Source organism: Corvus hawaiiensis, chromosome 18, assembly GCF_020740725.1.
Source record: "Corvus hawaiiensis isolate bCorHaw1 chromosome 18, bCorHaw1.pri.cur, whole genome shotgun sequence".
Taxonomy (NCBI): domain Eukaryota; kingdom Metazoa; phylum Chordata; class Aves; order Passeriformes; family Corvidae; genus Corvus; species Corvus hawaiiensis.
The window spans coordinates 13541366-13568271 of record NC_063230.1 but is presented as its reverse complement, the minus strand read 5'-3'; the positions used below and the strand labels follow the sequence as shown (position 1 = coordinate 13568271).

The 26906-nt window shown below is 53.4% G+C and overlaps 1 protein-coding gene across 4 annotated transcripts; it reads left to right on the top strand.

Annotated features, from left to right (window-relative positions):
- Window positions 1-1063: 1063 nt before the first annotated feature.
- SCARB1 (scavenger receptor class B member 1) lies at window positions 1064-22053 on the top strand. Of its 4 annotated transcripts, XM_048322868.1 has the most exons (14): window positions 1151-1229; window positions 1859-2042; window positions 5315-5472; window positions 7183-7324; window positions 7785-7988; window positions 8188-8283; window positions 8878-8990; window positions 10919-11085; window positions 11680-11798; window positions 12837-12910; window positions 13813-13864; window positions 14333-14479; window positions 16783-16908; window positions 20089-20232. In XM_048322868.1, exons 2-13 carry the CDS (start codon window positions 1968-1970, stop codon window positions 16906-16908), a joined length of 1473 nt encoding a protein of 490 aa, XP_048178825.1. In that variant the 5' UTR covers window positions 1151-1229; window positions 1859-1967; the 3' UTR covers window positions 20089-20232. The 4 variants fall into 4 exon arrangements, with proteins under 4 accessions (XP_048178822.1, XP_048178824.1, XP_048178823.1 ...); XM_048322865.1 differs by lacking the exon at window positions 1859-2042 and having other exon boundaries at window positions 1064-1229; XM_048322867.1 differs by lacking the exons at window positions 1859-2042; window positions 16783-16908; window positions 20089-20232 and adding an exon at window positions 17399-18237 and having other exon boundaries at window positions 1064-1229.
- Window positions 22054-26906: the final 4853 nt, after the last annotated feature.

Below are 26906 nucleotides of genomic sequence, written 5' to 3'. Positions count from 1 at the left end.
AGTTAAACAGAGGCAACTATCAGGGTTAAAGATTTGGAAGGAAAAAAAGACACAGTTAAGTGTAAAGACAGAAATGCAAATGTTCCACCGAGGTGGAGGCCACGGCGAGGCAGGTCCTGTGCTGTGCTGGACCCTGCCTGGTGGCAGCCATGAGATTGTGTCTCCTCTCATCATGCAGGCAGGTGGAAGCAGTCCAGTTTCCAGATATTCCAGCTCAGGTCATCTTGCAGCTGGGACAATGGGATGTTGCGCATGATTGATTTAAAACAGGCTCGGCCCCTCCACCGAGCTCGCACCCGCACCCGCTGAGTCATAAACTGGACTCAATTTTCTGCTCAACGAGGCTTTTATTCAGGGCTGCATTCAGATAGACAAGACAGACAAAAGACCCAATTCTTTGGTAAAGCAGAGTTGGGTTAAATGGAAAAACAGAGGCAGGTTAATAGGTGATGGATATTTACTCCTCCAGCAAGAATATACATATATGTACATATACACAGGAATACAAACACATTTATATAATTTTTTTAATCTAGCATGTAGTGACAGAACAAGGAGGAACGGCTTCAAACTGAAAAAAAAAGTAGGTTTCGATTAGATATCAGGAAAAAAAATCTGTACTGTGAGGATGAGGCACAGGACCAGATTTCCCAGAGAAGCTGTGGCTGCCCCATCCCTGGAAGTGTTCAAGGCCGGGTTGGACGGGGCTTGGAGCAACCTGGCATAGTGGAAGGTGTCCCTGCCCATGGCAGGGGCATGGAATGAGATGAGTTTTAAGGTCTCTTCCAACCCAAAACCATTATTCTACAATTCTATGACTGAACGATATTTTATCTGTTTATATACGCTATTTCCCTCTATATTGTACCCATCTCCCCGTTTCCGTGCGGACACACGTGTTCACACGTTCACCACGCTCGGCTTCCCTTTCCCGTCGCTCCGTGGGCTACCGGGCTGAGGGCGTGGTCTGCCACATCGGCCCCGCCCGTTCCCCGCTTGGCCCCGCCCTCTCGGCCGGGCCGGGCCGGGCCGGGCCGCGGGGCCATAAAGCGGCGGCGGCGGCCGCGGCGCCTCTGCCGGCTCCGGTTCGTTCCCGGCTCCGTCGCGCCATGGCCGTGGCCCGGCGCAGGCTGTCTGTGGGGCTGGGGCTGGCCGGGGTGGCCTGCGCCCTCGTGGGGGGCTGCCTGCTGCTCCTGGGGCCCGTCATCATCAGGCAGCAGGTCATCAAGGTCAGCGGGGCTCGGGGCTGCGCCGGAGGCGCGGCGGGGGCTCGGCTCCGTGCGGGCTCGGCGGCGGGGCTCGGGCTGTGATGCAGCCGGTGGCAGGGCTCGGGGTGTGATGCAGCCGGTGGCAGGGCTCGGGGTGTGATGCAGCCGGTGCGGGCTCGGTGGCGGGGCTCGGGGGGGTGATGCAGCCGGTGCGGGCTCGGTGGCGGGGCTCGGGGGGGTGATGCAGCCGGTGCAGGCTCGGTGGCGGGGCTCGGGGTGTGATGCAGCCGGTGCGGGCTCGGTGGCGGGGCTCGGGGTGTGATGCAGCCGGTGCAGGCTCGGTGGCGGGGCTCGGGGTGTGATGCAGCCGGTGCAGGCTCGGTGGCGGGGCTCGGGGGTGTGATGCAGCCGGTGCAGGCTCGGTGGCGGGGCTCGGGGGGGTGATGCAGCCGGTGCGGGCTCGGTGGCGGCGCGGAGCGGGGTGCGCTGGAGCCCGCGTGTGGTGCGGTCGGTGGCTGGAGCCGAGCGCTGCGGGCTGGGGCTGGTTGGTGCGCGGGCACGTTTGCTTGTGCGGTGCGGTCCGGGGAGCCGAGCGCTGCAGGTGGCAGCTGCTGCAGCTCCCAGCAGCCTCAGGCTCTTACTCTGGGCAGATGCCGGCTTGGAGTGTTCCACCCTTGGCGACAGCAAATTTGCCCGAAGTGAGCAGGTTAACCACCCCTGGTTAACGAGGGCTCTTTGCATCCCGGGAACTGGCTGGGGATGCAGCGCTTGGCAGAGCATCACTCTGAGCACCAACCCTTCCTCCCCCTCACCTCCTTCTACCCGCAGCACCAGGTACTCCTTTCATAAATAGATGAGCAGACTAGTGGGCTCACGTGTGCTCTGGTGAGGTGCTTTCCCAACTGGAAGCAGCGCAGATGATGTGCAGGAGCGCTCCAAATGAGCCTCGTGCATGGAGCAGCCTCTGAGTTATCCTCTCTCCTAGACTGAAAACATGCAGAGCTGCTTCTCTGAAGATCTGTTTTATCCACAGTAGAGGTCCTGAGGCTGAAGAGGGTTTGTCTCCAAAACGTGGGGCTGTGGATGGAGTTGTTGGTCTGTTCAGTAACTGCTGCACAGTTTTATGAACCTGTCCCTGCTGCTGGGACACCAGTTATCCTGCTGAGCTCATCCCCACATTTACCCAACCCTTTTTCTCCCTGTCCAAAGCAGATGTGCTCCCTGCCTTGGCCTTTCTCCAAGGTTCCACCTACCCAGATCAACCCCATAAAATTTGCCTCTGATGAAAGAGGTAAACAAACACCTCACAGCCAATGGCTGGCGTTGCATGTGGCGCAAAGTCTCTGCTGAAAATGACCTACTTAAACATACCCCCGAGAAGCACTACTGGCTGGGCAGAACCAGACAGTCCTGTAGATTAAACAGTAGAAAATATTTGTTCAGTTTTATCGACAGCAGGAGCTGGTACCTGCAAATAAAAGGCTGAAGGGCCCCTGCAGAACAGAAATGACATTTTTCATGCAAAAACCTTTCTGCCCTCTTTTTAGCTAATCCTGATTCTTTCAACCTAATTAGCTAAGTCCTAGTAATTTGCAATGAGAACAGAAGATGAGGAAAAGACCAACCCTTGTTTCTCCTCCCTTCACCTCAAACCCTTGATCTCCACATCTTTAACACAACACAAAATTGCCCTGAGCTCATATTTTTTCCATTTCACATTAAGCCTGATAACTGAGCGCTGAGGGGTGATGAGGAATATTCAGGCCCTTACTGAAACTCCTGGGTTTCAGAGTAGTGTGGGTAAGAGGAGCTTGAAGAGCTGGGGTTGAGCAGGTAAAGGCTGGTTTCCTTTCTGGCTTCCTGAGCTCTGTCAGGATGGTGTATCCTGATGGAAAAGCACTTAGTTATAGAGAGGTGCTTGTTTCAAGGATATCTTTGTGTGAAGTCTGCAGGGAAAGCAAGAGGACACAGGAAGCTTGGAGCCTGTCTCCTGCCCCATCTGCATTGGGCTGCCTGTGGGGTTGGCCCTGCAAAACCTGGGGGTATTTCTTTTCTGGAAGCACCTGGAATGCTGCAGACCTGCCCAAGGTATGAGCTTGCACACAGTGAGGCTGCATCAGCTCATCCCTCTGCTACCCGTGGCTGCTCCACTTGGGAGCACTCGGATGCTGTCCTGGGCGGCAGGAGCCAGGAGCAAGCGGCAGCACTGACCTTGCTGGTGTAGCAGGGTGAGGAGGAGGAGGGTGGTGAGAGGATGTGGAGGGTGAGATCTGACTGACACCCAGCTCCTCCCAGTCTGCGGGGAAAACCTCATCTCTCAGTTTTACTGAGCAGGGTGCCTCCCTCCTGGAGAAGCAGGATTTGGACACTGTGGTGGAGCTGCTGCTCTTCTGGCCCTGTCTTGAGCCGCTGGACTGTAACCAGATCCTTTCAGTTCCTCAGGAACAAAGATCAGCCTGGTCAGGAGGGGTCAAACATCTCAGTGACCCTTTGTAACCCATCTAGTTGACAAATACTCTGTTTTTATTTCAGACATATGACCATGTTTGTTTTGACTTAAAAGTAGCTTAATTTCAAGGCTACTCCATTATAGGGGATCTTAGCAGCACCTGTGGAGTACCTTGAGCTGCTGTGCCCGGGTGGGAGGGAGCTGGGAAAGGCAGCAGAGAGCTGGGATGCAACTCCATCTGACAGGGTACATGTTATAAAAATAAATGCATATGCAACAAGTAATCAAAGGAGTGCAAGACAGAATAAGCAAGTAAAGGAAACGAAATGCTCTTGATTGTAATCAATTCAACACTCTGGAATCAGGGTTGTAAAGCAGACTAAATTAAAATTTGTCCTATTACTGCTTCTTTGCCATGAAATCCTTGATGCTGGCAAAATTAGAGCAACATGTGTGCATGGAAGTGGCAACGGGAAGGGTTTGCTAGGTTAGATGGGCTACACAGCATTGTGGAGATGTCTGCTTAGGGTAGGGCTTGGATGAGGGGCTTGCAGAGCCCTGCTGCTCACGGGCAGCTCAGCCTTGCCATGAAATGCCTCAAGAAAGATGAGGTGGTGTGGGGAAACCTCTGGCAGAGTTCCACCTCAGCCCGTTGTGTCAGCAATATGTGCCCAGTCAGATCGAGCTGCTCCAGAGCAGGAGCTGCTGTGGGGCTGCTGAGCTGCACCAGCATAAAGCCCATGTCCCTCCTCCCGTTGGTGGATCAGCCCCACTTCCATAAGCTGGCTAGCTTACCTAAGCAGGGCCAAGGATTTGTGCTTGCAGAAGAAAAGATTGTGGTGGAACACATCCAAAGTAGATGTTCAAGAGGGAACAAGCTCTTGCCCCTACTGCAGCCTCCTGGAGGCAGGGAGGGAGTGGAGGCAGAGGTGGCCAGATGCCAGGACATGAACTGAGGAGAACTTAGGTTGTCTTTGAGCTCCTGCAGGCATTTCCCAGCACGCAGGACAGTGATATGGGAACATGGTTGGGTTGTGCCTTGCCTTTGATCTGCCTCATGATCAGCTGTGAGTCAATGGCAGGCTGGCAGCTGAGAGGAGGCAGAGGTGTCCTGTGCTGTGCTGTTGGGACACAGTTGGGCTACCATCCAAGTTCTCCGTCTTCTTTTTGGGAATCTAGTGGGCTCTCCGTGCTGGTACCCGAACAGTTATGAGGATAGCTGTGCCACTTCTTGCTTGGTTTTAGCTGTGTGGAGCTGCCAAATCCAGGAGCAAAGGCCTTAGGGACAGGGTTTTTTCTGCCAGACAAGTAAAACATGCAGAATAGTGAATAATTCAGTACTGGTTTGTCTAATGCAGAGCCAAGTCTCCAGCATATCAAAGAAACTTGGAAACCCTGTGGGTAGGGTTTGAAAAGTTAAACCTGAATGAATAAGCCAGCAACCATCCTGTGGCATAAACTTGCCGCTTCTGCACGCAAGGGAGCTCTCCCTGTAGATCTAGCTCGGTCTCAGTCTGCCAAACACACCTGGATCCTCTGCAGAGCCTCTCTTGTAACTGCCACCTTTGGCTCTGCCTTACATTGAGCTGAGGGTGGCTGTGCTCACCTGCAGCCACAAAGCCCAAAAGTTGTGTCTCCTTATTTTTTTTCCTTACAGAACGTCAGGATCAACCCCAGCAGCATCTCCTTCCAAATGTGGAAAGACATCCCTGTTCCTTTCTACTTGTCAGTGCATTTCTTCGAAGTGCTGAACCCCAAGCAGGTCCTCCAGGGAGAGAAGCCGGTGCTGAGCCAGCGTGGACCCTACGTGTACAGGTCAGGTACCACTTGTGGTCCAGCTTGGCATGAGCCTGACCACTGTGCTGCCTGCCAGGCTGCTGGCTGGCTCCTCTGGCAGGAGGACATTGCATCAGCAGGGTCGGTGGGAGCCCAGTGGCACTGAAAGTGACCCAAATGTGCTCTGATTGCTCTGATCATGCTAAAGACACACGTAGGACCTCTGGCTGCTGAGGCAGTGAGATTGGTGGGTGCTCCATTGAGTTGTGGAGCTCAATCCTTTTCTGGGGCCTGTTGGGCAGGCAGACCTGGGCTGATGTGGTCCAAACATGGGTGTGAGGGGTGTTGGTGTGGTGGTGGGTGACCCTGTCTTCAGAGTGCTCTTATTTTATCTTCGTTGTGCATTTAAGAGCCCAGCTCTTGAGCTGGAGTCGCCTCAGTATCAAACTTCATGGGTCAGTCCTTATCTAACGTGAGACCCAGAATGTGCCTAACGTGAGCTCTCTGGTCATGGGAACCAGTATGGAGAACAAGTATGGAGCACTAACACTGGGTCAGAGCCACAGCAGGGCTGGGTCTGTCTGCCATGGCTGAGAATGGTGGCTGAAGCCCCAGGTGTTTCTCAGCACCTGAAAGAGCAAGTGATAGTTGGTGTTGAGTTGAACATGTGAACTTCCCATTTAACAGCGATCTTCAACACCTCAGTGCCTACACTAATGTGGTGAGGTTAAACCAGCAGCCTAAGCAAGCTCATGTGGGAAGATTATTGGTTAATCCAAAGCTGTTTGAGCAGTGTGGAGGGGAGGCTTGCAGTATGTATATGCCCTTGTTTCCTCTGGCATTGCAGCTCACACCATGTGGGTTCTGTAGATTGGAATCGTATCGCTCACTGGCTTGGGGAAAAGCTTCCCTTACTTTAAATAATAATAAACAAAGGTTTGAAGCTTATTAGTGTTCTTGTGTTCCTGCTGAGCAAGATTAGTGCCCTGTCCTAATGGGGGCTGTAAAACAGAGGCTCCACAGTGAAGGACTTTGTTTTTGCTGGTGAGTTGAGCTTCAGTTCCTCCAGGAGCAGTAACAGGCTTGTGATGTTGGGGACAGCCTCGCACGGCTGCAGAGCGCTGCAGTGTCTGTGACACTGGGGCTGCCCTGTGGCGTGGGCTGAGGTCCAGCAGCACTGGGCAGTGTGCAGGACATGGATGGCCTGAAGCCCTGAGGAGCAGAAGGGCCACGATGTTGTGTGGAGGGTCAGGCTGCCCTGAACCCAGGAGCCATCAGGGAGCTTGGAAGCAAATCAATGTGGGCTCACTGGTGGAACATGTGGCATCTTGGCTGGTCCTCTCCTGTTTGCAGGTTGTTTTGGCACGTGGGTTTCTGTGGCTCTGCGTATCTGGGCACCTCTCTGATGTGGCTGGGCTTTGCAGTGGCTGTAGGTGAAGCAATGGAGGAGACTTGGGCTTTTGTCTTGAATTTCTTGGGTGTTGAGTTGGGAAGAAACACTTTGTGTCTGCAAGAATCCATCCTGTCAGGATGCCTCTCTTGTGGGCTGCCCTCTCCTCCTGCCAGATGCTTGCCCTGGTTGGGATGTGAGGTTTATATCTGTTCCCACGCTGCCTCCCCAGCTGCCGTGTTGCTCCTCGCTGGGGTTTGGTCTCCTTCAAGCCCAGGCCTGTGCAGGCCATCCTTGCTCCACAGGCAGCAGGGGCTCTGCCTGGGGGAAGGTTCCCATGATCTCCCATCTCTTTGCAGGGAGTACAGGTATAAAACAAATATCACGTTCCACAACAATGACACAGTTTCCTACCTGGAGAACCGGAACCTTTTCTTCCAGCCAGACTTGTCCAACGGCACCGAAGACGAGTATGTTGTTGTGCCAAACATTTTGATGTTGGTGAGTGCTTGTTGTCTGGATGGGCTCCACCTTCTGAGCTTGCAGGGAGGGTGGTGAAGCCCAGCACTGAATCACTGGATTACTGAATCACTTTCTCGTGGGTTTTAAGGCTTATCAAACAATGAGGTAGTTAAACTCATAAAATGCAATTATCTCTGTTCTGAGTGTTGGTTGTTGTGTTGGGCTGCTACTGTTCCAAAACCAGAATGTGCCAAAGGGCTGGCAAAGCAGCTGAGCTTGAATCTGCAACCTTACCTGAGCATCCTGTGGGGAAATCAAGCCTGTGAGCCTTCAACTGCTTTCTTCCCAAACTGGGAATAAATGAAGAGCCTCAGTCTGTCCAGAGGATTCCTCTGGGGCTATAGATGGGAGCAGCAGAATGATTTTGCTCAGCACCAAGAATGCTTCCTCTTCGGTTAAGATGGGGCTCTTATCCCAGAGGTTTTGTTTTCTTTCCCAGGGAGCAGCTGTGATGATGGAAAAACTGCCAAATGTTTTGAAGATTTTACTGAGTGGAGCCCTGGCTGGCCTGAAACAGGAGGCGTTCATGAACCGGACAGTGGGGGAGATCATGTGGGGGTATGAAGACCCCCTTATAGACACAATAAATATGCTTGTTCCTGGCCTGATCCCTTTCAAGGGGAAGTTTGGATTATTTGTAGATGTAAGTAAAGTGGTTGGTGGGGAATGCTAAAATCACAGCAATATTGTTCTTGGGGATGGCTCAGGCACCCAGCTAAGTAGAAGTTGAGTAGCTGATGGTATGTGAGGCACCCCTAGAGCTGATGGAGCACCCAGAGTCAGTAACGTGCTGCAGCCTTGCTGTGTGTGGTGGATTAAAAAGTCATTCCTTCTCTCTGCAGTTTAACAACTCCAATTCAGGACTGTTCACAGTAAACACAGGCATGAACGACATCAGTCAAGTTCATATGATTGATTCATGGAATGGGCTAAAGAAGGTGAGTGCCTGGCAGCAAACCTTTAATAATGGGGCAATGCCTGACTTAAAGCAGCGTAAACTGAAAGCTCTGGGCGCTGTTGTGCGTGGGTCAGGTTTGAAAACAAGTTTCTACAGGACTTCAAGTGCTGCAACTTCTGTTCTAGCAAGTTGCCAGGAGGTGGCCATGTGGCAAGGGGCTTGTCAGGAAGCATTAAATTCATCTCCTCATGGGTTTCACTTGGACTCCCTTGCAGTGCTGTTGGAGCTGGTTGCTCTAAGGGCTGAAGTCTCAGGCTCCTGTGGCCTGTGTTGAAGGTGTTAAATACTCTTGTTAAAGGATGCTTTACTCTTCCCTTGTGGAATTCTGCTCCTAACTAAAATCAGCTGGATCTAGAGATCAGTCCCTGGGGACAGGTGGATCTTGTCTATTAGTTGGGTGGATGTTTGACTCTCAGAATCATGGAAAATACGCTTAAGATGGGAAAGATCTTTGATGCTGCTATCCCAAGCTGCTGTGGAAGCAGTGTGGGGTGGTGGATATTCCATGCAGGGGTGAAAGCTGACTGCAGCAAGCTCGTCCTTCTGAGTTCTTCTCTCTACACCTGTCCCGCAGGTGAACTACTGGCGGAGCAGCCAGTGCAACATGATCAATGGGACAGCAGGGGAGATGTGGCCACCGTTCATGTCCCCGACCTCCCTGGAGTTCTACAGCCCTGATGCCTGCAGGTGAGGCCACAGCCACCAGCCTGTCCCCATGCAGGTGGCAGGACATGCTGCACCCATCCTGCACACGCAGAGCTCCCGTGCAGTGACACAGAGGGCTCAGGATTTGTTTCTGTAGTTAAAGTTTTGTTTATTTGTTTATGTAGTTAAAGTTCAGCTGCTCTAGGGGTGCCTCACATACTGGGGTTGTGGTATCTGAGCTTTACAAACAGCGTAGTTGTCTGATGATCAGCATCTTGTGGTGTCCATAAATACCTTCCATATCACTGGAGAAGTCCAACTTGCCCGAGGTGAATCAGTACAAGATAACCAGATGTGGTTATCTTACATAGATAAGATGTGGGCAGTGAGAAGGAGAAGTAAGGGTTGTCAGAGGGAAATGCAACTGTAACTGTTTGCAGAACTCTTTCAGCTGACTAAACTCTTGGAGAAATTATGCTGGGGGGGAAACTCTTGCCACCATTTCCAGGCTCTTTCTACTTTTTTTTTTTTTTTTTTTTTTTTTTTTTTTTTTTTTTTCCTTTCTTTTTTGCTCCTGCTTGTATAAGACACCCTGACCTCAGCTGATCACACAGGGGTTAAAGTACCTATGCCTGAGGCTGGAAGGAGGGGAAGCAGGCACAAAACCCCTGTCCCTAGCTTGGGGAAGATAATGATAATTCAGGCTTTGTAGATAGTGCTGCAAAACAGAATGACCTCTTCAGTGAAAAAACAGACAGCTGAGCTGAGCAATAGCACAGGGATTCCTCTGCACAAGGGGCATCAGCAAGTGCCAGAATGACCCGGAGCCAGGAATTTACACGGAAGTTTACCTGTAACCGAGTCTAAAACACACATAACCTGTTCCTGTAAAACCACAGAAATCTCTGGAATGGAGCATGCTTCTAGTGAAGTGGAGGAAACCAAGCTTGGTTTCTTGTTGGTACAGGAGGTTCCTGCCACACAGAACTGTGGGGAAATGGCTTAGCTTCTCAGACAGTGCTGTGTCTTCTCCCCAGACCTCTGCCTCGGCCTCTGTTCACCCAGAGTCACAAACATCACTTGGTAGGCTGAGAGCATTCCTGCCTTGCTGCACAACAGGCAGGGCCCATCTCCTGTGCTCTGTGCACATGAAGTGCAGCTGATGCTGAGATGCAGCTACCCAGGTTTTATGCTGCTGATGTGTTACAGCAACCTCTGCCTCCTTGCTGGAAGGTGAGCAGAGCCAAGAGGCACATACGTAACTGCTGAACATGCCCTGAACCCCCCCCCCATCCCAGAGCATCAGAAGGCCTCTGTAGGAATGAGCATCCCCTTGGCCTGCCCAAGCTGTCCTGGATGCCCTCTGTGACCCACTTACTCATTCTGTGATTCTCTGATCCCTGCAAGCCTCACTCAAGTGTGAAGGGAGCAAACCTTTGTCCTGGAAACTTGCATTGATCCTGGCCAACTGGTAGCAATATTGCAGCACAACATCAATAGCCTCTTGTAGCAAGAAAAAAAATCTTGCTGTGTCACGTAGAGAAATTTTCCACTCCCCTGGCAGCCTGTTGCCAGAGTTGGCCTGTGAAAGAGGTTTATCCAGTGTCTGTGCCCTGTAACGGAGCACCTTGGAGCCAAGGCTTGCATAAAGTGGATATTATCTCTTGGAGAGCAGCCCTGGGGATTACTACATGCCTTTAAACAAATCTCACCTGGATATAGCAAACAGACATAATCCTGTGGTTTCTCTCCATAACTTCTCCTGACCAACCCTGTAGATGTGCTTAAAATATGGAAAGCAAAAGGCGTAAATATTCATTCCCCATCCAAAGCACTGCTCTGAGGGTTTATCTTGATCTCAAAGTCTAAGTTACATTGCAACTGCATCTTATCCAGGCAAGATAAAAACCCAGTCCTGGGCTGGAGACCTGTTGACTAATCCTGTTCCTTCTCCATTGAAACCCTTCCAGATCCATGACACTGGTGTATGAGCAGTCTGGGAAGTTCAAGGGTGTGCCCACCTATCGGTTCGTGGCACCGAAAACCCTCTTTGCCAACGGCACAGATTATCCACCCAACGAGGGCTTCTGCCCCTGCATGCAGTCTGGCATCCAGAACGTCAGCACCTGTAGACTCAGTGAGTCCTTTCCCCCCTGCCTCTCCTTTAATGGACAAATGTTAAATTCGAGATGCAATACAAGCTTGGCTGTCTGGAAAATCAGCTCTGGTGTCCGCTGGGATGCTGAAAAGTGCTGCTGGGCTCTGCGTGCACTCCCTCAGGCCTCTCAGCAATGAGGGAAAGCCCTTGTGCCCACAGTTCCTTCAGTCCCCAGCCCTATGACAGCCTGGCATTTGTGGGAGTGCCCGAGGATACAGTGAGAGCATTACATCCCCTGGGCTGGTGGTGGGAGCAGGCAGGGGAGCAAGGAAGAGGCAGCCCGTGCAACTGCTAAATTAAATGTTGACTTTTACATTGAGCATGCGTCACACAGGAATGACAGTCCAGGCTGGGTGTCCTAACTCGTGTCTGGGAACAGTGAGTTACCACGGCGTTGTGTGGTGGCTGGTCCTCAACCCTCCCGGAGTAATGGAATGACCAGCGGGGAGGGAAGGGTTGGGAGGAGAAAATATAAAAGCCTGTTCAGAACAAATACTGCAAGTCCATAGAAACATCAAGAAAAGTTCTTAGGTAGGTGTGGAGGAGTTTTATGATGTCTTCAATCTCATGCAGATGCACCGATGTTCATTTCCCACCCTCACTTCTACAACGCCGACCCATCCCTGGTGAGCGCAGTCGAAGGCCTGCACCCCAGCAAGGAGCAGCACGGGCTTTTCCTCGATGTGCACCCTGTGAGTGAGCCCACCAGGGTCCTCTCTTCACCCCAGGGACCAGCCCAGGATGGGGGGGGACCCTGCCATCAGCCGAGCAGTGGCACCACTCTGCTCTCGTGGCACTGATTTGAGCAGGTTCCATAGTGCAAAGACTGGCAAGGACATGTGCAGATAAAAATATCAAAGCCATAAACTAATTGAATAATTAGCCTGGCTTCTAGCGAATTGCAGAACTAATTATAAACATAACTGTTTCGATAAGCACAGTGAAGTTCTTTCCACTGACTCAGGCCTATAACACCAGGAGGTGTATCTGGCAGCAGACCAGCTTTGCCCCAAATCTGCAAATGTACATTGCCATGAGAACTGGCTGGCAAAGTGTGCAGACCACGCTGTGGCTCAGGCTGGTGCCTCCATTTTTGGGCTGGCTTCTTCCACTCTCTCAACCTGCCCATCTGGAACTGACCGCTTTTGCACTGGGCTGCTGCTGTGTTGCATCCCTCACGTACCTACAGTGTGAGGGTGAAGTCACCGCTCCAGAGGGGATTATTTGGGGTGTCCTGAGGCATCATTGTCCCAGCTGCTGATGGGAAGGGGACTTCGGCATTTTCCACCCGCAGCCTGTGTTGTGCATGGTTAGTTTTTCCAAATACTCAGTGATGTTTGCTCCAGCAAAAAACCCATTTCCCTCTTGAGGTAAGGTAAACTGCATATCTTATATAGAATTGGGTTCTGACTGCTTTTCTTATCGCGGTTATGAAAATCTAATTAAGTTTATTTCAGTATTAAACTTCTACTGATAGCAGTACAGTTAATTATATTTTTATCTGGCTGCAGTCTGCTGACTACAAACAGTGACAGTCCAACAACAATTCTCTGCTTGTAAAAATGTGTTGCAACACTGCAGACTCATGAGAAACCAATGTCTTAATGGGTGTCAACAAGATCAGCTTTGAAGTGTGATGTTTTCGTGGTCTTGGGGTGTTGCTGATCAGAGTCTGTTGGTCCCTACAAAGTCACTTGAGGTTACTGATGAATCGGTCTCTCCCTGTGCAGATGACGGGCATCCCCATGAACTGCTCCATCAAGCTCCAGCTGAACCTGTACATAAAGCGTGTGTCTGGTATAATGTAAGTGGTCACCTTCTAGAAACGTCCATCTGCCTTCCCTGAGCAGGGAGTTCTGCTGATGCTGAGGTTGCTGCAGAGTTTACTCTCCCCAAAGATGAAGCAGCTTTACCATGACCAGTTGTCCTATTGCTGGAGCCAGCTGGCTTCTGCTGAAACATCAGCCATTCCAGTGACCACAAGTTCCATCCTCTAGCAGTGCAGAGAGTGGCTGCCTGTTTGCTCGGCTCGGGCAGTGTCCCTGTCCCTGACTGGACAGCCGAGGGATGCACTGTTCCTCCTGGTGAGGCAGGAACTGTTCACCTCCACTGTGCTGCATCCTCAGCAGTTACCTGCAGCATGGAGAGGCAAAACACACTCTGCCTGCAGGGTGGAGAGTGAAGCTTGTGTCCAAAAAGACACTTCCAGTTGTATGAAAGCAAACAGGAGGTCCCTGTAACCAAACTGTGTGGTGCCAGATGTTAAATACCAACAAGGGTGGGAGTGTGCTCTCGCTGCTTTGGCTGTGGGGCAAACACCTGCAGACTGCCCCCAGGGTGCCAACTTGGCTGCACCACCCCACGGTGCCATCCAGGTGACTGAGAGATGAACTTTAGCATTCTGGTTCACTGAGTTTCATCTCCCTGGAGCCCAGGTGTGGGATGGTACTTATTGCTGTCCCCTGGCAGTTAAGCCCCCATGGAAGCATAAGCTCTGCTCTTGCATGAAAAGCACAGGTTGGACCTGGTCCCCCAAGGTGGGAGCAGCTCACTGGACCAGCAGGGATTGCCACCTCCTTATGCTGGTTTCCTGGCCACTGTCAGTCTGTCAGACATGTCCCCTTAAGGAAGAATTATGGTGTTAATTGTGACCTGATCAACCATAAACCTAAGTGTATGTTTCTTTTTTGATTTTCTTCCCCCCAGTCAAACAGGGAAGATTAAGCCCGTGGTCCTGCCGCTGCTGTGGTTTGCAGAGGTGAGCTGCCTTCCTTGGCCTGATTCTGCAGAGCCTCTCCTGCTTCCCCATCGCCCAGTGCTGGGGAAACTCCACTTTGGATAAAGCTTTAAGCCAGACAGACTAATTAAGCACCAACAGAAGGCTTTTCAATACTTGAATAATGGCTGTGCCATTAATCCCTCTGAGCTGAACAAACCCTGCACTATACTTGGTAAATCTCTGGCTCTGCCCTAGATGTGGGGTTAAATAGGGCCCTGGACAGAGCTGCCAGCATCCCTGTCCTCATGTGGGCCAGGGAGTGCAGCCTCCAGCTGTGGGTGCATGTCCAGCTGACTCCAGCTATTTAGTAAAAGCTTCTAGCCTGACTGAATCTTGCATAAATTCCCTAATTTATGCTGGGAGGTGGTGGGAGAGGAATCATTTGCTGGTCTGTCTCAGCCCTGGATGGGAGGGAAATGCCACTGACAGCTCTGCTTTTTTGAGCAGAGTGGATCCATCGAAGGCTCAGTCCTAAAGCAGTTTTACAACAACCTGGTGCTGCTCCCGTCGGTGCTGGACTACGTGCAGTACATCTTCCTTGGGCTGAGTGTCCCACTCATTATCTCAGCAGCTGTGCTCATGGCAATGAGTAAGGTAAGAATCTGCAGCTGCCCCATGGGAAATGCTGCGAGTCAAATCAGACTCAATCAGACGGTGTAGGTCGGGCTGACAATCTAACATGTCTGAGGAAACATTGGCTGATGCCACCAACAATCTCCTAATGGTGCCAGGTGCCAGCAGAGAGCAGCAGGACTTCCTTAGCCATCTAGAAATTAGGCTGCAAATAGATAACATGAAGCATTTCTGGCTTTCTTGGCGCACAGGATGGAAGTGGCTTCCTGGAGGAGGAGGTATTTCTCAGCTCACCCAGCTAACAAAGAAACAAGCCTAGTTTATCAACCCAGCCTCCATAGAAGGCAGCAGAAGATCTGTGCCGTTGCACAGATCTGCCTCTGTAGGGTTCCAGCAGTTTTCCAGTCAGAACAGAGCCTTCTCCAGAGGATGGAGCTGTCTGAACACAGCGTGTTAAGTGAACTGCAGTTGCTGTGTTCTTGCAGAGGGGACACAGCCACTGTGGCTGCTCTCAGCCCAGCACGGATTCTGCATTTCCGTGAAACGCACTTGGTTTCTGTGCAAACTGCTCCAAAGAGCTCTGGAAGTGAAACCCTCAGAGCCTTTGTGGATCTGGGCTTCCTGAGAAGTGAAGACCTTTGAAGGCTGCTGGGAGCTGGCAGCTGGGCTGTGGGGCAGGCAGTGTGGTGAGGCTGAGCTGAGCTGTCAGGACTGAATATAAAACAGCCAAAACACTCGGTGGAGATCTGTGGCTCTGGCTCCACATCGATCTGATAACACTAAGCTCTCTACAAGCTTTAGTTCTCGAAGTAGAGATGTAACTCCCTACCCTAAACCCGTATCAAAGGAAGCTGATTTAGCTTTGCACTACAGTCAGGTGGTTTAGGCTGGCTCTAAGGCTGCAGAGGTGAAGAGGCTACTTGTGGGATTAAAGGCAGTGCTTGGGATGAGAGCAGATGAAGGGGAGGCCTGTGTGAGGGGCTGCCTTTGCTCAGCTGGTTACTGCCCTTCCTCAAACACCGATGCAAACCCACCTTAAATTATTGCCAAGGTTCTCGGAGTATCATGTAATTGGATTTTAAGCAAGTGTACAATTACTTAAGTGACTTAAACATATGATCCCAAATCCCCTTGTTCTTCCACACACTTCCCTGCAGGGTGGGAGTGATGCTAGGGCCTAGAATGGAGCCCAGAGCTCACCACCAAACCCTTACTGTGCTCCCAGGATGGCCCTGGGATGAGCTGCCGCACTTCAGCATATGTGAGTGGTTGCTGGCAGACAGGCTCCAGTCTGCTGCATGACCCCAGGAGCTCTGAGAAAGGGCTGGGCAGCCGTTTCTAACACCTTATGCAGCTCTGAGATGGCATTTCCTCACCCTGCTTTGTGCAAGTCTTAATTCCTGGTATCAAAGAGATTTAACCATGCTAGAAAGGGCCAGGGAGAAAAGCTGGATTTTAAACTCATTCAAGCCAACTGAATATCTGCTTGTGAAATATCCCAAACCCAGGCATAAGCCAGCTGTACTTCTGTGCTCAGCCAAAAGAGTCACAAAGTGTTAAACTAAAACTCAATGTCAGGAAGTGCCTGACTATCTGGAAAGTGATTAAAAAGCTTCAATGACCTTACCAATCTCTAAGAAAGCTGTACAACGACAGATGAGCGTCTCCTCCTAATGAGTAGATAAGAGCTTGTAAACCGGTTGACAGCAATTTGCAGCCAAGGTGTGTTCCTCATTTGATTGAAGTGTTGCTGATCTAGCTCTGATTGTTTAATCACGCACAGTTCTGCCTCCCGAAGTCACAGGCGATGTCGGGGGACACTGAGCGGGGACATTGTCCACACCTTCACGTGTCTGCCAGCATGAAGGTCTCCCTGCACCCAGCTCCTCCCTCTGGTGTCTTGTGTGCCTCTGGCTTCTGGAGGGAGCAGTGTGCTCTGAAGCCAGTGCAGATGCGGTGCTGTGAAACACTTAAATCTTAGTCTAGTTTCTAGTGGAGCCAGTTTGAAATGCATCTGTTGGACTTGCAGCTCTAGAAAATGCATAATCTGGACGGGGGTAGAACACCCCCAGACATTGTAGCTCTCTGCCCTTGTGGCCTACAGCCTGTGTGGTGGCAATTTTGAAAGGCAAACAGACCATTTTAAAACTGGCTTGACACTGAACAAAATCTTAAATAGGACTTAGTTTAACCTAAATTTTGAAATCTTCATTAATAACTAGATTCTAGTTAAACAGTGATTTTTTTCAAATCTCCTCTGAAAATTGGAACCCTCCTGAAATTCATGTCCAAGTGCACCATAAACTAGACTGATTGTCTTCTAGGAAAAATGCTCTTTATTTTGGAGTAGCAATAAAAAGAGCTCAGACAGTAATAAGGCAAACCAGGCCAGCTCTGCCACAAACGTGCCTCCGGTTAAGGGGACGGTGTTGCAGGAAGCCAGAATGTAGGTGGGTACCCAGTCAAGGTAACACGCTTTTGTCTCATCCTGATTTGATTAAACTTCACTTAAAACGAATCAAATGAAACGTTTGCTGTGCACATCTCCCAGACACACCGTCCTGGCAAGTTTTGATGGAATGGTGGTGTCTCCTGGCTTTATTTGGGGCAATTCAGATGTCTTAGTACTGGCACTTAACCAGGTTGCAGGTACATGCTCTTATTGTTTCTCTGGTGTACCTGATCTGCAGCCCTAATAATGTCAGCAGGGGTCAGGGGAAAAGTAAGATTGGTGTGAGGAGATACTTTTCTTGCCTATTTTCTCCCCATCTCTGAGTGTTTGAGATCCAGAGGTAAGTTTTTTGAATGGGTAAAAACTTGTGGGGTAACAGAGGTAGTCTCCTGGTGGGTGTCACCCCTCCCCTGCATGCAGGGAGCCTCAACAGAGAGGCTTTTAGGAGGGAATTTCTGATGTATAAAATATCTGGGTTTGTATTACAGGAACACAAAATCACTGAGTCGTTGAGGTTGAGGGGACCTCTGGAGCTCATCTATCCCAATCCCTCTGCTCAAGCAGAGTCACCTAGCTCAGCACCATGTCCAGATGTCTCTTAATATCTTCAGGGATGGAGATTCCTCAGGGCAACCTGTTCCCATTTTTACAGTTTTCACAGTAAAAAAAAAAAGGAAAAAAAAAAAGTATTTCTTAATGTCCAGATGGAATCCCCTGTGTTTAAGTACCCCTTGGCTCTTGTTCTGGCCCTGGACACCACCAAGAAGAGCCTGGCTCTGCACTTACACCCTCTCTTCAGAAACTTGTTTACAGTGGTAAGATCCCCCTGAGCCTTCTCTTCTCCAGGCTGAACAGTCCCTTTGCTCACACAAGAGACAGTCCAGTCCCAAAATCACTCTTCCCAGTAGTTCCATCTCTCTTGTCCTGGGAATCCCAGAACTGAACACAGTACTCCCTGTATGGCCTCACCAGTGATGAGGAGAGGGGAAGGATCACTCCAAGACCTGCTGGCAACACTCCCAGTGCAGCCCAGGACAGAGTTGGCTGCCTTTGCTACCCGGCCACGCTGCTGGCTCACCTTCAGCTCGGTGTCCCTGAGGTCCTCAGGTCCTTTTCTGCCAAACTGCTGCAGAGCTGGGTGCCCTTTAGGGTGTCCTGCTGTGTGGGGTTGTTCATCCCAAGTGAAAGACCTTGTACATCCTCTTGTAGAACCTCGTGAGGGTCCTTCCAGTCCGTTTCTCAGCATGCTGAGGTCCCTCTGGTGTACCAGCCACTCCCTCAGTTTTTGCCGATCGTTAATAAAGATGTTACACAGGACTGGACCCAATATTGACCCCTGGTGTACACTGATGGTTACTGGCCTCCAACTCAACTCTGGGCCTGCTGTTCAGCCAGTTTTCAGTCCAACTCACTGCCTGCTCATCCAGTCCCTACTTCATCAGCTTCCCTATAAGGTTTTCATGGGAGATGGTGTCAAAAGCCTGGAGTCCAGGTAGACAATATCCACTGTTCTCCCCTCATCTACCGAGCCAGTCCTTTCATCATAGATGGTCAAGCACAATTTCCCCTTGGTGAAGCCCAGTGACTACACTTGATAATTTAATTGTCCTTCACATGCCTGGAAATGGTTCCTAGAATTAGCTGCTCCATCACTTTCTCCAAGATGAAGGGAGGCTGACTGGCCTGTAGCTCCTGAGGGCTTCCTTCTTGATCTTTTTCAAGACAGAAGTGATATTTGCTTTCCTTCCCTCTTAGGGCCCCTCTCCCCACTGCCAGGCCTGTTCAAAGACAACAGGGAATGGCCTTGCTGTGACATGAGCCCATTCATCCCATCAGGGTTTATGGATTTGTGTATGCCTGGGTTCCTTAAGTATTCTCTGACCTCATCCTCTTCCACCAAGGATGCATCTTCCTTGCTCTGGACTTTCTTCCATTTTGGGGGTCCCCTGCCTCATTCAGCCCCAGGCCTGTATGGTTCCCTCCTCTTTCTTTTGTCACCTGGGTACTTGAGAAGCCTTTCTTGTCTCTGACATCCTTGGCTAGATTCAGTTCCAGCTGGGTTTTGGCTTTCCTATCTTCATCCCTGCATGCTGGGAGAGTGTCCCTATATTCCTGCCAGGTTACCTGTCCCTGCTCCCACCTTCCAGATGTTTCCTTTCTGCATTTGTGGTTGGTCAGGAGCTCCTGGTTCATCCACGTTGCCCTGCTGGCATTTTTTCCTGGCTTGGGATGCTTGTTAGGGTGGACTATTCTTGAATTTGGAGGAGGTGGTCCTTGAATATTAACCATCTTTTTTGCCCTGACTGTATCCCCTCACCTGAGGTCTGTAGGCACTTCTAGAATCATAGACTCATTAAGGTTGAAAATTCCTCCAAGATCCTCAAGTCCAAACTTCAACCAAATAGCACCATGCCCAAAGAGTCTCCAGGTGTTCCTGGTGGTATCACTGGTGCCCACACTGGAGCAGCAGTGGCCAATAGTCAAAGAGTTAGACAAGCCTCACAGTCCCTCCACAACACCCCAACCCACATCCCCAGCAAGCAAAAGTCTCTGGGTGAGGGGCAGGTTGGTGTCTCTGTCCCCAGCAGCAGGAATTGGCCCACTCTGGTCACCTGCTGCTTCCTGCTGGGGTTCTGGCATGATTCAGGGTCAGGGCCCACGTGGTCTGTTTAAAGGCGTATCTGGCTCCTGCTCAACTTTGAGAGTGGTGAACCTGTTTTGTAGGTGTGTTAAGGGTTATGAGGAGGAGGAGCCGTCTTGGTGCCAGAAGGCACCAGCTTCCACCCTTCCCCTTCCGCAGAGGCTGCACCTCCCATTATCCTAGGCATGAGTGCTGCCTGTGCCTGCTGCAGCTGGTGCCTGGGGGCCCCCAAGCTCCTCTGTCCCTCAGCAGACTGTCCATCTCCCTTCCACCTTGGATGCTGTGCAGCGCACTGACTTCATCCCACAGCTCTTCAGGCTGGGTGTTGGGGTGGTGTTACAGGTGCTGGTGGGCAGGAATGGAAATAACCTCATTTTGGTAGGGCAGGAGGTACAAAGAGGTACAAAAATCTTCACTTTAAGAAAAGGGTCCTTGGCCACTGAAAGTCCAAGAGGCTCGGGGTGCACGTGCCCCGGGTGGGGATGCGGTGGCACCGCCGGCTGTGACCATGCTGTGACCTCTGTCCCTCCTCTGCAGAGAGGCGCTGCTGAGAAGAGCCCCTGTCCCCCCTCCACGCAGAGCAAACGTCCCCCCTCCTCCGAGACCACGCCGCTCCTGCACGACGCCGACGCCCTGAGCCAGGACGATGCCGAGGCCTGAGCCGCCCGCCCTGCCACGCTGCCCGCAGGGACACGGCCACGCTGCAGGTGACACCTGCTTCGGATCCCCAGAGCTCTCTGGAAGGTGAAGTCCTGGACAGCTCAGCGGAGTCCTGCACAGCACGGCAAAGCCACGGGATAATCCTGCTGCTCAGCATTCCCGCTCATCCAGAGACCCCGTCCAGACACTCAGCACAGCGTTCAAGAACCCTTGTCCCCAGGGGCCAGCCAGGCCCCTCTCTCCGGTGGAATGAAGATGGTTGCTGACTGATCTGAGAAGTTATTTGCAATTTAAAACTGCCTATTGCTAGGGATAAAAGGCACTTTAATGGGAGCCTTTAAAATAAATGAGGTTTGTATAGGTAGCGCTGATGGGATTTAGTGATCTTTTTAAAAGCCACTGTTCATCTCACCAAATGGGGCACGCTGTCCTGGAGCCACTTACAGTTTTATTGCCACTTGATGTAACTGGACTACACTGCAAATCATTTCTGGGTGCTGTCACTTCAGTGATGTCGCTTCCCACAGTACCTGGAGCCTGCCTGGGGCTGCTCCAGCCTTTGCATGTGTTGGAGAGTAGTGGTGACTTTTAAAGCCCCAGTTCTGTGCCATGACCTTGTGCTCCACAGTGATTCCAGCTCACAGCCCTGTTACTTAATCTCTCCTGGCTGTAGGTGACTGCGTGAGATGAGCCTTGGCAAAACCTCGGTGGTACATCTGAGCTGTCACTCAGCTCCTGGCAGTTGTCCCCGCTGCCTGCTCAGCCATCCAGGACCAGCTCTTCGGGCCGTGACCATTGGCACATTGGCCATCAGTGGCTCTGGTCACACTGCCTGACTATGGGAAGGGGGAAGCTTGACCCTGTCCTTGAGTGTTACTGAAGATATTTTTGCTTTTGAGAGGGAGGAATATGTGCAATCATGAAAGTAACAGTGGCCTTAAGTAGGGTTTGATTAAAGTATTGCATATTTCTGAAATGGTGTGTTGAGTGACCTGGGGCTGGATGTTACTGGGGGTGGGTGGCCTTGGGTCACACTTCAGTGGGAAGGAAGCCCAAAGCCCAGGAATATTTTTGGAAGATTACTAGTCAGTAGTTGTCTACCACACCTGCCTTGCCCACTTCCAGCCAGGAGCTTGGGAAAGCAAAGGGGCCAGTGCTGGAGCATCTGGCAAGAGAGGTGGGGAATCTCTGCTGTCTTGCAGCAGAGGACTTGTTTCCCTGGGTGTGACATGGGTACTCTTGGGGTCTGGACATCTTTGTCCAGGACAGCCCTGTGACTTCCTAGTGGGCTAAGCAATACTTTTCTCTTACACCTCCATTGCTCTTACTGGTCCTCTTAGCACAGGACCTAAACCAGACTCGTCCTGGGCCAGTGCATTCCTTACTGCCCATGTCCCAGTCCTGCAGTGAGCCTAGGCTGCCTCACCATGGAAGCAGCCGTGCTACAGCCTGGGTCACAGCGAGGAAAGGCGGCACTTTGGTCCATGGGCTGAACTCCCCTACATGCCTAAAGTGTGTCTTGCAGGTATGACAGCCAAGTCCCTCCTTGTGGCCACTCCTGGGTTATCTCTGTGGCACAAATCCCCACTGAGAGTGATTCTTCAACTGCAGCTGTAAACTCTCTCTGGCCTTGAATCCGAATGTATGCACTGGCAAACAGCAGCTCACACTCACAGCCTCGGCCAGCGGCGATGGAGCCGGGAGTGGGGCAGAGCCTCTGGGACAGCAGGGCGTACAGCAGCAATACCCTCCCTGTGAGAGGCTTTAATGACATTACGGTGCTAATTGCAGCTGGACGAGTGAACACAAATAAAACGCGGGCATACCGCTGTTAGCACAGGCCTCGGCGGGTGTTTTTTGTGGCTTTGCCGAGGAGCGCGTTGCCGGCCGGAGCTCTTGGGCAGCGCTGCTGCGGCCTGTGGGGCCGGGAGGGCTCGGCGGGACCGCGGCGCTGCAGCGCTGCCGTGCGCCCGCCCGAGGGCGCTGTGGGGCCGCGGATGCTGCGGGCCCCGGGCACGGGGGGCGGACATGAGGGGGGGACGGGGGGTCCATCCCTGGGGGGCAGCGGGGCACGGGGAGTCCATCCCTGGGGGGCAGCGAGGCACGGGGAGTCCATCCCTGAGGGGCAGCGAGGCACGGGCACGGAGAGCCCATCCCTGGGGGGCAGCGGGGCACGGGGAGTCCATCCCTGAAGGGCAGCGAGGCACGGGCACGGGGAGCCCATCCCTGGGGGGCAGCGAGGCACGGGGAGCCCATCCCTGGGGGGCAGCGGGGCACGGGGAGTCCATCCCTGAGGGGCAGCGGGGCACGGGGAGTCCATCCCTGAGGGGCAGCGAGGCACGGGGAGTCCATCCCTGGGGGGCAGCGGGGCACGGGCACGGGGAGTCCATCCCTGGGGGGCAGCGGGGCACGGGGGGTCCATCTCTGAGGGGCAGCGAGGCACGGGGAGTCCATCCCTGGGGGGCAGCGGGGCACGGGGAGTCCATCCCTGGGGGGCAGCGGGGCAGCGGGGCACGGGGAGTCCATCCCTGAGGGGCAGCGAGGCACGGGCACGGGGAGTCCATCCCTGGGGGGCAGCGGGGCACGGGGAGTCCATCCCTGAGGGGCAGCGAGGCACGGGGAGTCCATCCCTGGGGGGCAGCGGGGCACGGGGAGTCCATCCCTGAGGGGCAGCGAGGCACGGGCACGGGGAGTCCATCCCTGGGGGGCAGCGGGGCACGGGGAGTCCATCCCTGGGGGGCAGCGAGGCACGGGCACGGGGAGTCCATCCCTGGGGGGCAGCGGGGCACGGGGAGTCCATCCCTGAGGGGCAGCGAGGCACGGGCACGGGGAGCCCATCCCTGGGGGGCAGCGGGGCACGGGGAGTCCATCCCTGGGGGGCAGCGGGGCACGGGGAGTCCATCCCTGAGGGGCAGCGAGGCACGGGGAGTCCATCCCTGGGGGGCAGCGGGGCACGAGGAGTCCATCCCTGGGGGGCAGCGGGGCACGGGGAGTCCATCCCTGGGGGGCAGCGGGGCAGCGGGGCACGGGGGGTCCATCCCTGAGGGGCAGCGAGGCACGGGCACGGGGAGTCCATCCCTGGGGGGCAGCGGGGCACGGGGAGTCCATCCCTGAGGGGCAGCGGGGCACGGGCACGGGGGGTCCATCCCTGGGGGGCAGCGGGGCACGGGCACGGGGAGTCCGTCCCTGAGGGGCAGCGGGGCACGGGGAGCCCATCCCTGAGGGGCAGCGGGGCACGGGGAGCCCATCCCTGGGGGGCAGCGGGGCACGGGGAGTCCATCCCTGGGGGGCAGCGGGGCACGGGGAGTCCATCCCTGAGGGGCAGCGGGGCACGGGCACGGGGGGTCCATCCCTGGGGGGCAGCGGGGCACGGGCACGGGGAGCCCATCCCTGAGGGGCAGCGGGGCACGGGGAGTCCATCCCTGGGGGGCAGCGAGGCATGGGCACGGGGAGCCCATCCCTGAGGGGCAGCGGGGCACGGGGAGTCCATCCCTGGGGGGCAGCGGGGCACGGGGGTCGGGCCCCGGGTGAGGGGGGCGCGGAGGGTCCGGCCCCGGGAAGGGCGGGGGGCAGCGGGTCCAGGGGCACGGTCAGAGATCCTCGGCACTGATCCCCTGCCCAGAACCCCCGAGGTGTGTCCGTCCATCGGCACGCAGCGCTCCGGTTGTCTTCCTCACCTTGCTGGCTGCTTGTGAATTTACCCAACTCGTTTTAAAATGCTTCTCACAACCCCGAGTCCTTCCCTGGCCCTGACTCATTCTCCCTTGCCAATTCCCTCTGTACACGGCGTTCAGGGCTGTCACAGCCCGAACGCCCCTGGTGCAACACCCTCCCTCCCCTGTGCCAGGCCAGGTTGAAGTCATTCACCCTCTCCCGAGGATTTTAATTGGCCCCCACAGGCTCAGTTATTTATCATCACAACAATCTCGATTTACTGTGCGGAGCCGTGGAAGCCGCCTTTCACCCGGCCTGGCACAGCCATGGGAAATGAACGGGTCATCTCCATCCACGAGGCACTTCATCACCGAGGGGGAACTGTCAGGGCTCGGTGTCTACTTCCCCCACTGTGTGACAGAGGCTCCACTGTCTCCTCTGGAGGAGGCAATACAGATAATACAACCCTCTCCATCCACGCTGGGGATAGGGTGCTTTTATAAACGCAGCACAGGGCCTTTTCCCATTCCCTGTACCCATCTCTATTCCACCTTTCCTGAAGCACCCCCAGCCTGTCCATCCTCTGGAGCTGCAGGGCTGAGGAGATGGTTCAGACCCTCCTACACCAGGAGCAATCTCTGTGTTATCCCCTTCACCTGTGCCTCATTGCTCCCAGGTGCTCCTCATTAGCTGTGCTGGGTTAAAACCCTGTGGGGCACAGGAGGCTATGATTTGAGTTCCAGCAAGTCTCTGCTCTGGTGTGTAGCTGCTCTGCCCTTCCTCATTGCAGTCAGGCCTGTTTCTGAGTTGTGGCTCTAGTCTCCTGCGTGCAAGAATCCTCCAGCGATGCAGGGCGGTGAGTGGGGTCAGTGCTAGGGTGGTTGTGGGCAGATGCATTTCCTGGGGCAGAGCTGTAGCTATTACTGCTAAAAAAAAACCCCACAAAAAACAAACAAACTGAGTAATGTGTAGCTGTTGCAGTTATAGTGGTGGTATGATGATATTTGATGGGGAGGTGTTTTTCTCCCTGGAAGCTATAGGACACCCAGCTTTATGCCCCTGCAATGTGGGGCTGCAGGACCCAAAATCCAGGCAAAAGATGTCTGGAGGAGATGAAGTGACTTGTGGTACTTGCTTTCTCTTGCACTTGGCCACAATGAACCTCTCTGTCTGGAAGAAAATAGCTAGAGGGAGGACAAGCAGCTCATGTGGTTTTGGAGGAGAGCCTGGGCACTGCAGGGTTTGCCTGTGCTCCTGTGCTGGTTTGGTTTAATCCTCCCTTGGGCAGGGCTCTCTGCTGTGTCGTGCTATGCTGCAGGATTCAGGCTCTGGATGGGTGTATGTACCTTGAACCCCCAACCCCCCTGCGTGCAGCTGGGGGTTCAGCCTGGGCCTCGCTCCCTAGGCTGTGCGTGGGGCTCTGTGCTGCTTTCAGCCCTTTCTCAGTGTGACACAGAGCTGGAAATGTTTTTGTGCCCGGCAGCCCTGGCCCTGAGCTGCCCTCTGTGCTTGGCCAGCTCAGCCCTGCACAGCCTCTGCTGCCTTGGCTGTCCCCTAGCCCGCCTGGGAGGTGCCCAACACCGCAGAGATTTCTCCCTGTGGCCCAGGGACAGTGCTGGGCAACCCTGGCATCGCCCCCGGTGTGAGCCCTGCCGTGGGGACCCCCTTTCCTCGTGGAAATGCGTTGAGTCCTATGCTGGGTGTGTTATTGTGGCAGAGAGAGAATACGGGCTGCTGGGCTTTGGCAGTGCAGCCTCAGATCTCCAGGGTGTGTTGGATGCTGGTGTTAAACTTTATGGTGCTTAATGCTTCATTGAAAGAGTGTGACTAAATGTCCTTCCACCTCCTGCTTGTGAGGACACAGGAACTTAATTTTATTGCCTTGCTGGTCACTGGAGTCAGGGCTGGACTATTTCTGGGAGTAAGCCTGTCTGTGTACAAGCTCCTCCACCCAGGGCCAGAAATTCTCTTGCCCTTCAAAAAGGGAAACAAAACCCCCTGTACCTCTTGCTTTGGCTGTTGCTTTTACTGAGGTGTCCCTGTGTCCGGGCAGTGAGAGCCTCAGCCCGTCGCACAGACTGCATCTTTGGGATGCTCCATCCTTGCTGCTGTGGGCACAGGGCTTCCTAAGTCACCCTGCTACCACCTTCTCCTGGCTGTTCACGTGCCAGATCTTAGCTCTGTTGGGGTAAACCAGACCACGGCCCCATGTGGAGTCCCTGTTTCCCTTCCCTGTGCTGTGTGCATCCATGTGGGGCCATGCCCAGCAGGGAGCTCCTGCTGCAGTCCAAGCCTGTGGGGCTCGGAGTGGTGACGTGCAGCCGGCTCAGATCCGTGTTCCCTGTGCTTGGTGGCTCCCTGGGAGCACAAGTTTTCTGGAGCAAGAGAAACAATTCCTAAAAAGGAGCAGTCAGATGGAAAATTGATACCAAATGGTGCTATCAGTCCCCTGAGGAACAAGGTTTGATCCCTCAGCCCATGGTTCCTGGGGGTTAGGACAAAGGCACACAATGCTATTTTAGAGGGGTTTCTTTTTTAAAAAGATTATTATTTTCCTCCTTTGGGTAAGTTCATGATTTTCCCAGACATGAACTGGCTTCAGATTTGATGCTGATGGCACAAATGCTGCTTTGGATATGTGTAGGGTCTGAGTACTGTGCCCAGCCCTTCTCCAGTTGCTTCATGGATCCTGCAGGGCCAGGGACCATCCCCAGCAGCTGATCCTGGGTCAGGGGCTTTGCCAGCCCCACAGGGTTGTTGCCCTCAGGTGGAGACAATCCTCCTCAGGCAACACCCCAGGGACTGCCTGCCTGGTTCCCAGCCTGGTGATCCTTCCTGTCTTCACTGTCTGCCCCTGTGACTGTGGATGTTGCTGCTGAGTGTTCCTGGAGGTATCCAGCTGCATTTCTGGGCTTAATAACATGGTTTGTAGCACTGTTAAAAACCCCACCTCCCTAGGTGCCCCAGCTGCTTTCTGTCTTTTCCATCTGGACTGGTTCCTGGACCAGTTCCTGTAGGAAATTGCCTCCTGAGCAACCAGT

Excerpts from the sequence above, each read along its gene's own strand:
- SCARB1 (XM_048322865.1), top strand. The coding sequence starts at position 1,110 with ATGGCCGTGGCCCGGCGCAGGCTGTCTGTGGGGCTGGGGCTGGCCGGG. Across the intron at positions 8,991-10,918 it reads TACAGCCCTGATGCCTGCAG|ATCCATGACACTGGTGTATG; the intron begins GTGAGGCCACAG and ends AAACCCTTCCAG. Across the intron at positions 12,911-13,812 it reads AAGCGTGTGTCTGGTATAAT|TCAAACAGGGAAGATTAAGC; the intron begins GTAAGTGGTCAC and ends TCTTCCCCCCAG.